At 44.8% G+C, this 12,798-nt stretch overlaps 1 protein-coding gene and 1 long non-coding RNA gene across 2 annotated transcripts; one reads left to right on the forward strand and one right to left on the reverse strand.

The window, feature by feature from the left end:
• Nucleotides 1-1,195: 1,195 nt before the first annotated feature.
• Nucleotides 1,196-2,837, forward strand: LOC107303646. The gene is made up of 3 exons (XR_001549595.1): nucleotides 1,196-1,295; nucleotides 2,179-2,314; nucleotides 2,513-2,837. It is a non-coding gene; the product is annotated as an uncharacterized LOC107303646 (long non-coding RNA).
• Nucleotides 2,838-8,819: 5,982 nt separating this feature from the next.
• Nucleotides 8,820-12,167, reverse strand: LOC102718061. The gene has a single exon (XM_040521347.1). It carries the CDS (start codon nucleotides 11,663-11,665, stop codon nucleotides 9,227-9,229), a length of 2,439 nt encoding a protein of 812 aa, XP_040377281.1. The 5' UTR covers nucleotides 11,666-12,167; the 3' UTR covers nucleotides 8,820-9,226.
• Nucleotides 12,168-12,798: the final 631 nt, after the last annotated feature.

The following is a 12,798-nucleotide window of genomic DNA, read 5'->3' on the forward strand; positions in this document are numbered from 1 at the left end:
AAAACAGAGGAAATATCATCGAAAAAAGAGAAATATAAAAATATAAGATTTTAATAAGAATACGGCGTAAAACAAAGTATTGCAACACACATGAAAATACTCCCTCCATGTGCAAATGTTTGACTTGGCAAGTTCTTTTTAAACTAGCCAACGTCAAATAAAAAAGTTTGGAGAGAGTATAAGAATAATCATTTGAGTATACTATAAAACAGAGATCAGATAGACCCATGAAAATTTTCCAAAATGTAAAAATTTTGATAACATTACTTTAAAATCTATATGTATTGTGTCATTTCTCAATTAGGAATTTTGGAGGATAATCCTTTGTTTCGAATAGCTATATAAGAAACATTCTTATAGAATTTAAATCCTACTACGAAATTTACACACAAATCTGTTGATTCAAAGGGGCCAAAAGTTCACAATTGGGTGTTCAAGCCCACGACAGTATTCGAACTTTTAATACCATTCCTCTTTAATTTGGATTGCAAAGATTTCGTATGCAACAATTCATTTCCAGGAGATACAAAATACTAGGCATTATCACTTATGCTGCAGAAAAGCAGATACTCTCTCCTGTAAAAATATATATTTAACATTTAAGGCAACATTCTGTCTATTTCTAATTTTTAACGATTAAATTTTATTAGATTAAATTTATGAAATCTAATATACTTATGATCCTATGATATTATTGTGTTTTTACTGAGTATTTGAGGAATTATTGGTGATGGAAGTTCTAAAGTAGGATTAAATCTTATTTGAAATGTTAAATATTTATGACCAGCATAAGTAAATAATTAACAAAGCACACTCGACTTGTGTACGTTTAGCCCTGGTAGACATTGGAGTCCGACATAAAAGAAAAAGAATGCATACGAATCCTCACTTGTCCACAAACCTGATGTTTTATCCAATTCAGGACTCGCAGCTGCCGTATATGTCCATGCTCTTTTTCTAGAAAAGAAAAAAGAGAGAAAAACACGCTTTTCAAAGGGCTCGACGATCTCAATCGTCAGCTGACCTGGTGCAGCTGAGCGATGCTGCCGCGGATTGCGGCCTAAGGATCGATTCGGATGTGATTACATTAACTAATCAAGATTCAGATGCCTGGCATGCTGTTTTCTTGCGTTTTTCTAATAATCGCTGCCCGCTCCCGACAGTGGGGGGCCACCGCCCAGCTCCAAATCTGCACTTTTGACCGGGGGAATAAAAGGCGATTACTGATTACTACCTCATCCTGCCCCTCTTGATTAGGGTTTGAATGCTCACAGCCAGCCAAAACCGTGACAGTGGTACTATCTTTTCATTCTTTGTTTTTTCTCTGTTCTTTTCCTTTTCTTTCCTTTCCACGGCTGACTGCCTTTGCAACGATGGGGAAATGATGGGATAAAAGAAGCATTCATTCAGATTCAGTCATTCATTCACTCATTCATTCAAATGAGGCTGTGAATATGGCATTGTCAATGCCTCTTATGGAATGCGCCCCCTTTCCCACAAGGAGATTAAAATAAACAGAAGCAATGATGAAATCTCAATCTCAAAGGCAGAGTAGCAGCCAACCTCTCTCTACAAATATGCTCTTCCGTGTAAGAGCAGGTACAATAGTAGACTATAAGGGTATTTTCAACCCAATGACTAGAATGATGTTCAAAGCATTAAATAAGTTGTCACCTAGGATGAAAGATGATGTGGCAAGTGAATAAATAAGAAAAGAGAATGAAACCATGTCTTGCATGAGACATGGTTTCTACACAACATCCAAGATATCATGTGAGATAAGTAGCATTAAATTTAAGTGTGGAATAGTGATGTTTGCATTGGAAAAGTAGTGTCTAGTACTAGTTTTAGAAACTACATCTAATGTTATGCGTTAGGAATGCCCTAAGCCAACTATAAGCATATTTTAAGATGATAAGAGAGCAGCAGGCTATTGATTTGTACTACTAGCCAGCTGTAGCACGGACTACAAGACCCATTTGTATATGATAGGTACAGCCGGATATTAATTGTGTAGTATATGACTATTGTATGAATTAGCTATTAAATTAGTTATAAACAATTTATAGCCAGCAATTGGCTGTACTATTCAACTTGCTCCAACAGCACGGCTCTTTTCACCGAATAGATTATTACGACCCTTAACTCTGTCACTCTGATCAACTTCCCTGGTTGCAGAAAAGGCCATATATGCTTTCCCAATGGCTCAGTTTAATAATCAACTCAAGTAAGCAGGAGGGATTAGTTTACTGACCGGGGCTGATGCGCCAGAGATACTCTAATGCATTCATCCATGCATGCAGGCAGGCCCTCGGTACGCCAGCGCTCAAATCAATGAGATCCTAGCTTTGTTTACCAGCGGCAGATCATCATCATGCGCGTCGTAAACCATTCTAGATGAATGCGTGCAATTCTGCGGCTGAGCTTGATTAGGATATTGCTTTGAGTAATACTCCTCCTCAAGACTCTATTTTATTTGTGAGCTGCTAATATATTTTCTATCATTCACCAGGTGCTTTTGGAGGCGAAAGAGACAGACAAATGGTTGAGATACCTGCTTCTGCTTAGCTACAAAATAAATACTCTGCTTGGTACAAAATAAATACTCATGTCAATGTTCAGTTGAGCCGTTACCTGTTTTTTCTTTGATGCGTTGTGTCAGGTGAATATATGAAGAAAGTCAAAAGATAGATCCACGTATGGAGTATTTCATTTTTCTAGAACTAGGATGAAAAATAAAAAACACTGGTTCCCGATTCATCCACGTATATCTTATGTCAGCTCTACCTTGAAAAAGGAAAGGCAGAAGAGATATAGTTATGCATAGCAATATTATATCCAGGTGCAATTACGTTACTAATTAAGACATTAAAGGTTACATGATATAAGACGACTATTTTTCTATCCCATAATATAAGTCGAGGATGCAAACATGCATTCACAACTACATATTTTTCTCTAAATTTGATTTATTTTAAATGGTAAAAAAGTTTTATCATCAAAACATCCAACCACATTACATGCATGCATGCATACATACACCTAGGTAATTTAAACGAGAAGGTGATTAAAACTTTTTAGTCTTTATGTTAGTGGTATGTATTAGTGGTAGTTGTGTCTTATATTATGAAATTGAGGGAGTATTATTTTCTATGAACATCCTTTGCAAACCGACTGGCACCCTTCAGCGGTCGTGACCAACAAGCATTTGAGGGTCCTTTGGATATTAGGATTTTATAGGTAAAATAAAAGATTGCAATTCATAGGAAATTTTTATGCACGTCATTTGTAACAAAGAATTTGAACTCACCAAATTCATATGGATTCAGTTATCTACATCAATTTTATAGGAAACAAGATAGTGAGCTCAAACCTCTTTCCTTTTATGCTGTGAGCAAGCCAAGGGGTTTTCATAGTGTCAGATAACACCAGTGAAATTTTACAGACTCCACTATAAATTGACGTATCATATTGCTTTTATATGTATGAAGGAATCAAATAATCGAGATGACATCAACGATGTTTTAAGCATACTCTGCCCTTATGCAACTTGTCTCTCTGTCTCTACTCTCTACAGAATCCGTCAATTTTCTATGTAGTTTTCCTTTGAACCATCCAAACAAGACATATTATATTTCAAATTCCTGTGTTTAAATAATCTTATGAGATCGATAGCACATGACATATGTTTTTCCCATTTCTGTACTTAGTGTCCCTCTGAAGGAATGGCAAAAAAAATTTGACGATTCAATTTCTTAAGACTTGTTTGGAACAAAGGAATTTTTGAGGGATTTCGAAGGATTAGATTCCTGCCAAAAAATTTGACCCCTCTGATTCATATGAAGAGTCTCTGATTCGTAGAGGATGGGAATTTTTTTTCATAGGATTGTAATCTTACGGCCAAGTCCATAGGGAAATAAGCAAGAGGTTAGACCTTTTGGAAACTTCACTTTGCTACAAGTTTTTCTGTGGTGCAATCAAAGAGGTACATTTTCTATTTCATATGTTTTCAATTCTTGTAGGATTATAACATGTTGCTTAGATTTCTACATTTTTCCTCTTCCTACCTTTTTTTTCTATCAGTTTTAATTTATAACATCTCTTAAGTGCATGCACATGTTTATGAATAATGCAAAAAAAATGCCCATCGTATTAGTCCTACTATGTCAGCTTATTTTCATCTTAGGTCAACAGTCTCCAATGCATGTGTTTAATTGTCGTAATAATTATATGTATTTGAAAAACATAGATAATGTAATAATAGAGAACTTCTGATATTGAACGCAAGTACTCATATTAATTCTATTTAACATATCTCTGTAATACGAAAGCTGGGCAGATTCATTGGCCAGGAACGTGCCACATGTCGCTGCTTGCTGCTGAGGAAATGTGCTTCCTGTCAGCTCACGGCCAGACGCTCATGGCTCACCCAAGCATAGATGCTACACTCAACCTGCTCTCTCTTCTCCCTCGCGCGGGCAGGAACCTTTCAGCTCACTCGCACCATGCTATTGTGTTACCGATCTATTGTCGCCAGCGCCACTCGCACGTGTCGCTGCGCCGCACCAGCGTTCACCGTATGGTTTCAAAATTGTTAGAATTAATACAAACTTGAATCTTAGGATAAGCATAACATATTCATTTTAAATCTGATTTGAGTGAAACTTGAACCTAAATTTATCTAAGTTCATAACCTTCCCGACGGTAATAAATTCATTACTTAATAAATAATTGTATTTATGAAGAAATTAATATCCAATGGTTAAGCAATAGTAAACCTAAAAATGTATTACTACCTTCGTTTCGTAAGGTAAGATGTTTAACTTTTTCGGTTGTAATATTTGACCATTCGTCTTATTAAAAATTTAGTACAAATATAAAAAAATATCAAGTCGTGCTTAAAGTTCTTTTGATAATAAAGTAAGTTATACGTAAAATAAATGATATTTTCACAATTTTTGAATAAAACAAATGGTAAACATTGCAACAAAATAAATTCAAACATCTTATATTATAAAATGGAGGGAGTAATAAATAAAATTGGTGTTATACATTAAACTAGGTATGGGAATAATTGTCTCAACATGTATTTTAAAATGTAAATCCATTTTTAGTAATTCTTGAACCATTGTTCTTATAAAATCAAGACCCTCCCAATGGTATATAATTTGTAATTTGATCATATTTCATTCATAAATTAAATATTTGGTTAGCTTCATATATGATTAATATATTTTTAATTCCTCATGGCAAAACTCCACGGATTAAAATGTGGTGGTACAGGCGAACCATGCACCCAATAGATACAATCATACATTCTAAAACACATCAATCTTTATTAAAAAAACTAATAAAGATATTAATTATAAATTCATGGTTACAATCACTAATAACTAAATTGTCCATTTATAATTACGCGCAGCAACGCTGAGCGTTCTTTCTAGTATAACTATATACGAATGCTAATTCAACATTAGAAGGGAGCTCCTATATTAACTAGAAAAATCTAGCCATTGATTAACTACCAATTGGAACTATCGACTAAAACAGTTTTGACTTTTTAAATTTTCATATAATAATTAAAAAATCGAAACTAAGAAATACGAAATTGTACCCATCGAATATCTATTTAGTACTATTTAGAACTGAAATTTGAAATTAATAAGTAGCACGCTGTAACTGATATAGACTCTTCCTTCTTTTAACCCGAACGACCTATAATTCAAAATGACCAGGATATTACAATCATAATAATATCGATAAGCACTGGTTGAGAGCTATAGTACGTAAAAAATGAAAATACATCTTCAGACATTCTGGGATGACAATTGACAAAAATAGTAATGAAAGAAGGCAGTAGCTTTTGTTCAAGTCAGGAAACTGGACAGCCCTGCCTTGCCCTGTAGCATTGCGTTCGTCATGTGGATATACATACATATACATATCCGAACCCCAAAGGAGAATTATTGAATATCTGTCAAGAAAAAAGGGCAGAACACTTGCTGTCAACTGTAGATAACCACCTCCATTATTGTGAGCAAGTTGCTAGCTATCTACTGCCTAGCTACGTCGCCAAGTACACAATTAAAAGAATAGGCGTACTCTACGTCGACAAGTACCCATTAAACTACCACACTAGCCATAGCTCACAAGCCTAATCCCATTGTACTCTAGCGCATGTCCAGAGCATCTCGTCCCCCCCGGCATCCATGGCGCCCTCGGCTCCACCGCCGATGTACGTACGATCGCACCGACGTCTTGCTGTCCCGCACCGCGCCACGGCCACCGTCGTCGACGCACAACACGCAAGTTGATATATAGAGAGATTTTCTCCTCCCAGCAAAAAAAGAAAAAAAAAAGACCATGACTGGGAAAGAGTGAGTAGCGCGTCTCCTGGATCCGTGCATGGTTTGGGGGCAAAGATGATGAAGAGCTCAAGGCGACAGGCCATCCATGAAACTATCTATCTATCTATCCATCCATCCATCGATCCATCGCACAGACTGAACCTTTGCTGAACCAAGTGAGAGGACTGAGGTGAGGGTGACACGCACTGCTCTCTCTCTCACTCACCGTGGGGTCTCCGCGCAGGCACACACCTCACCACACTGTGTCTCGCAGAGAGAGACGAGAGAGAGAGAGAAGGTGATAGGGGAGGACAGAGAGAGAGAAAGCAACAGCTCGTCATGAGAGAGGAGAAAACACTCGGCCTCAAGACAAAGAAAGGCATTCCCGCTCAGGTGTTTCCCCCTTTCTTAGCAAAAAAAACCTCCCTCTCACTTGTTGCATCAACAACAACAAAAAGAGAGCTGCCCCTGCTTTACATCACATTGCATTGTGGTATTTACATACATGGCACCATCAGCGGTGGATTAGCCAGGAGCAACATGTGGGTGTATCATAATCATCATCATTACAAAGCCCCCTTCTTTCTTGCCTCTGTATGGACTCGGCTTTCTTTTGTTGCTATCATCCTCTAAACACAACAGCAAAACAGGTGCTAATTTCCTTGTTTCGATACTTCAGCTCAGGGGCCTCTCTTGCTTTTCCCATCTGGTGATGTGGGTTGTTCACTTGCCTTGTTTATACTTGCAACAAACTAGGATCCAAATACTTGGCCTCCTTTTCTCATCCATTTCTCTATTGACCAGAGAGAGAGAGAGAAAAAAAAAAAGGCATATAAGGGCTTGATTGGAGAGTGCTGGATTATTAGTCTAAGACGAGAGGGAAAGGGAGGCCTAAGTAGGACCCAAAGAGAAGAACAACAACAAAGCTTTGTCTCCAGGCCATGTCTTAACGGCCCTCACAGCATCATATTCCCAACTACTACACAAGATGTGTACAAAATATAGTACACCAAGTTGCAAAAGCGACCGAGAAAAAGCAGAATACACCCATTCCAGCAATAGTTTGTACTACTACTACTACTACTTTAGCAACAACTACACAGCCCCAGCAGTGCTGACACAGGAGGAAAATTAAGGAAAAACAAGGAGATGTTCCAACACCACGGATACTCACCATCACTTGCTGAATACTGACTGCATTATGTCCAATAATCACCTCCTCCGTTCTCTGCGACGACGCCTAATAAAGCTCAAATTGTAATGATTAGTCAGGTAAAGCATGTGCTCGGGCAGCAGGGGAGAGAAGGGAGCAGCAGGAGGAGCAACAGAGAAGACGAGTGAAAAATCAATTTGTACGGATGCAGGAACAGCCTGTATTACACAGGCTTTTCTTTCCTCTTCTCCTGTCCAAGAACACGTCCCTGCCGCTCCAATCAAATGCTCTTTTCTCCATCAAAACATAGACGAGAAGGGCAGGAGAGTGAGCTCTCATGGCAGATCGGATCCGAAAGCACGGCGAGCTCTCCGGTAGGCAGCAACCGAGGTGCCCATCCCAATGATAGGAAAGGGAATCGATCACTGCCTTGGCAAGCTTGTACCCCTGCAAACTAAAAGGACATGTTTTGATGCAAGGCATGATTGTCAAAGGCCCTGTCGTGGTGATGGGCATGGGGATGGGGGAGGAGCAAAAAGCCTACCGTGTCTGCACCTTCAACTCCGGCTTTTCATCCGGCCTCCGGACCGGGGCCTTTCTGATACCGTCGAGATGAAGCCATGTGAACCGGCGCAATCATCGCCGGCTCGGCGACGACTAAGGCAAAGGAACAGGAAGACGACGACGACAACGACGGTGCTCATGATAATCTCACATGATCACGCAATGCAAAAGCCCATTGTGGCATTGCCGTTGTGCCTACTCTGCTGAAAACAGTAAATGCTACGAGCAAGACTGAGAAAAGGCAAAATGTGAAAATTGGCACGGCTCTCACCGAGCTAGAGCTGGTTCTGCTGCTGCTACTGTTTAAACTTCCAGCATAGCAGGTCCAGCTGAAAAGCCAAATGCTATGGAGTAGAACCGAAAGAACATCCTAGAAGATATGTACCTTCTTGGCCGATGCTGTTCGCGAAGTGAGCCTCGCCTTCATGAGTCATGACAGGTTCACTGAACACAGAAGCTGCCAAGCTCCAATGATGCACAATGCTCCAGAAACAAGGCCAGGCGCGTTAGAAGAAACCAAAACAATGATATATTATTAATTAGCATCAGGCATGCATTTCTCTCTCAGAGTAGCAAGAGTTCCTGGTGCTGAGTTAATCACAGGCAAAACAAATAGTTATAACGCTTTTGTTCGCAGCCTGCTCACTGGTGAATGGAGTGACACAGTATTCAAAGAAGTTCAAGAGCAAAGTATTCAAAGAAGTAGCTGTGCAATGTGAACAAAAACAATAAAAGATACAGAGAAGCCAGTAAGATTGCATTCAACTGCATATCAATATTATTAATTTTCACAAAAAAACAAAATGGTTACACATTCTTCCCGCTTTCGGTGTACCACCGACTATGAACATATTGACAGAAACACTTCCATTAATCTCTGCAAGTTCAATGGCCCCATGGAATCATGTATGGCAAGAGACAGTCATTCTTAACCAAACTTGATGAACAAAGGATGCATATCTCCATCTCATGCCCCACTCCCCACCCCACCAAAATCTAGAGTGAGGAAGTAAGAATTAACAGCATGGGCACAAGGAAGAAATTCTAGGAGGCAAAAAAATATGTAGGGGGGAAAATCTAGCAATTCCTAGGGATTAAATTCTACAAAAGGCTAATAGAGGAGTGAAAAAAAAACGAAATAAGAAACAATTAAATAAGGGTGTTACACTGAGGAGCGCTCCAAAGTGCCAGGCTCGTTTAGCACATCATCCTCTCCTTCAGTGAGTAACTCAGCATCCTTATCTTCATCACTCGAGAAATCCCTCCTCTCCAGCTTGGAATTTGCAGCAACAAACACTAGGCGGTGCGCACGATCAATGCCGCCAGCTAAACTCCCTGGAGCAGAGAGCCAACGCACCATGGACGGTGAGCACCTGAACCCCCTAGCAGTGGCATGCAGGAAGATGAGCCGTACCGCCACCTTCCCGAGCGACTTGAGCTCACTCAGACATGTCTCCCACACGAGACGGCTGCTTTGCTTGTTCGCGACCTTCATCTTCCCGGTGGATGGGTCAGGCTGCCGCACCTGCACCGCCTGCGCATACAATGGGTCCAGCCCTTCCGTCCGCCATTTCATGAGCTCCATCACTGCAATGTGTGCCTCCTCCCGCGACACCATCCTGGTGATGAGCATGTCCACATCCTTCTCTTGATCAGGCGTCAAGAACTTGAAAGGTGGGAGGTAGCGCCCACTGGCATCCTTGATCAGGTAGAGAGGATCCAATATGAATGCCGCTGACCAGGCCGGATGGTAGTTCTTCCTGAACCTTTTCTCCACCACATTCAGGGCAGCACCTTCATCAATGTTGAATTTATCACACCAATCTCTAACCTTGCCACGTAACTCCTCCCAGAGAGGCAGGCATTGCCCAACCAGAGGCCTGTCAGTCTCCATTTCTTTCACCATGTCCATGATCAGCTTCACCAGCAGATGCACGGCCTCAACCTCATTCCAGAACGACCCGCTCTGCACCATCTCCGCCATCTCCCTGGCAGCTGAATCGTCGATGCAGACCAGCTTGTAGGACTCCTCCAAGACGGCGAGCTGGAGCGGGCGGGCAGAGGTCAAGACGTCCTCCAGCATCTCGAAGGCCGCACGGAAGTCGCTGCCGCTGCTGCTGTTGAATGGCACATGCGCGACACGGAGGAGGGACGCATGCCCGAGCTCGTGGATTTGGTGCTTGTGCAGCAGGGACCGCACCGTCGGCTTGGCATTGAAGTAGGCGGCCAGCTTGGTGGATTTAGCCGCGGCGGAGCGGAAGAGAGGGAGCTCCCGCGCGAAGTCCCGAACCAGCCGGGTGAGGCCATGGATTTGGCAGGACAGGTTCACCATCCAATGGTGCTTGCTCTCGAGATCACGAAGGGCCTTTGACTTGAACCGGTCAGCGACGATGCCCGCGCAATGGTGCAGGTCATTGGAGGAGCCAGACGCGGAGACGGACGCCACCGCGTCGAGCAGCACCTCCTCGGCGTAGTCGGAGGGCGCCAGGGCGGGGACCGGCACGGCGCGGTGGAAAACAGACGTGCCATTTGGGAGGTTGACAGAGAGAGTGACCACCTGCTCCCGCCACCCGTCCGCGGCGAGCTGGAAAAAAAGCGCGTCGCGGACGCGTGCGGTGGCGTCGGCCCGGGCCTCGGCGAAGCGGGCGTCGAGCCGAGCCCCCGCGAGGTCAGTCCGCTGCAGGTCCGGCAGGCCGACGTGGCGGAGGAAGGACCGGAGTTTCGGGTGCGCGACGGACGAAAGCGAGACGCCGCCCGACGACTCGACGAACCAATCGGCGAGCAGGGCAAGCGCCGCGTCGGCCTGCGGCTTGGGCAGCATCGCCCCCGGCGACGCCTTGGGCGACTTGAGCCGCTTCACGCTGTCCTCCAGCATGGCCAACGCGCCGAGATCCTCCTTGCCGCCGGAGAGCACGAGCGCCGCCGACTGCGGTGGAGGCGGCAGGGCGGGCGGCGACGGGGAGTAAACCGATGACGGGTCGACGACGACGAGGTGGTGGTGCGACACGGGCTCCGCGGCCGTGTACGCCGGAGGCATCGAGTGGCGCTTCCGGCTGCCGGAGTGATGGTGGTGGTGGTGGTGGTGATGCGACTGCTGCTGTTGGGGCTGCGAGTGGTGGTGCGGGTTGCGCGGCGACGATGGCGGAATGGACGAGATGGGGATAGGCGACGATGCCGTGGAGTTTGGCGGTGGCGGCAACGCCGGCAAAGCCGCTTGCTGCGCCTGCTGCTGATGCTGCGAACCGGAAGAACCGGACGCCGCGGCGGCGCCCGGTGGCGGCGCGGAGAAGTTGGGGCAGGTGCCGCGCTTAAGGTGCTCCGAAGCCGTACGTGATGGGTTGGACGCGGAGAACACGGCGGAGCAGAGGCCGCAGCGCAGCTTGACGGCCTTGGGAGGCATCCCGGTGTCGGCGGCGGGGATGAGCACCGGCTCCAGGTGCGCCCAGTACCAGGCGCCCTTGCCCTTGACCGCCTTGGCCCGCACGGTGAGGAGCCCCTCGTACCGCTTCTGCGCCGCCCGCGCCGCAGCCTCCTCGCTGCCCATTGCCGGCGCCGGCGCAGACGCCGCCGCCGCCGCCTCCTCCTTGGTGGCCGTCGACATGCCGACCGATCGCCCCGTGAGACGACCGACCGATCGATCGATCAACTCCAGCGGCAACGACCACAAAAGAAAACCTCCTCCCTGACGGCCCACCCGCTATTCCAATCCCGCGTTTGCGGTGGCGGCGTGGAATTCTGAACGGCCCGGGGTCTAATGCCGGAGACCCCCGGCGGCGGACGACGACGACGATGGCGGCGTGGTCCTGCGCAACAGGCGCGATCGGCGCAGCGCATTGGGCGGCGGCGGCGGCCGCGGGCCGTCCATCCACGCGCGGGGTGGGTGGGTTGTTTTCCGGGAGGTTTTTGGGGGTTTAGAAAGCAAGATTTGCGAGAAAACAATGCCAAGGTAGAAAGAGAGAGACAGAGAAAAAAAAAAGGAAGGGTTTGATAGGGACAAAAGGGGATGGATGAATTGAGAAGAGAAGGGAGGAGAGATCAGAAGCAGGAGAAGACTCTTCCTCCTCCCCTGCCTTTGGCTTCTTCCAATACCAAATACTACTTAATATATCTTTTCTTCTTTCCTTTTTTTCTCCATTTTATTTAGTTTTTATAGGCCACCCAGCCCCTGCCTAGTGTGAGCGAGCGACTGCACAACACTTGCCCAAAAACAAAACTGGAAAAAAATATCACAATTCTTGCACTCCCCTCACTTTGGATGGTTGTGCAACTCCCTGCTTGTGGTTGTGATGAGGAAAACCCCAAAAACTTGTAAAAGAAAAACCAGACTTTTTGGTGAGTAGGAGGAGATATACTAGATAGATGGAGTGGAGGAATGTGTGGGGATAGAGAAAGGGAGAGTGTAGTAGAGAGAGATTTTAGGGGGCTCACACAGCAGCTAGCTCACTGCTTGGGCCTTGGGGGCTTACTGCCGGTAGGCAGGAGTGAGGAAGGGTCTGGTCTGATGGATGATGGATAGATAGATGGATGATGGGGATGGAGATTGAAGAAGAAGAAGAAAGCAGGGGAGGGGCAACCTAGGAATTTATGGAAGAAGAAGGGGAGCTGTGAGGGGAGGGCTGAGCCACCCTCTTTCTCTCTCTATCATCTACTACTAGTACTACTACTCTCTCTCTCTACACCCTTTTCTTTTCTTTATTTTAATTTTTTTTCCTGGGGTCTGGTCTTTGGGGGCAG

This window comes from Oryza brachyantha, chromosome 2, assembly GCF_000231095.2.
Source record: "Oryza brachyantha chromosome 2, ObraRS2, whole genome shotgun sequence".
Classification (NCBI taxonomy): domain Eukaryota; kingdom Viridiplantae; phylum Streptophyta; class Magnoliopsida; order Poales; family Poaceae; genus Oryza; species Oryza brachyantha.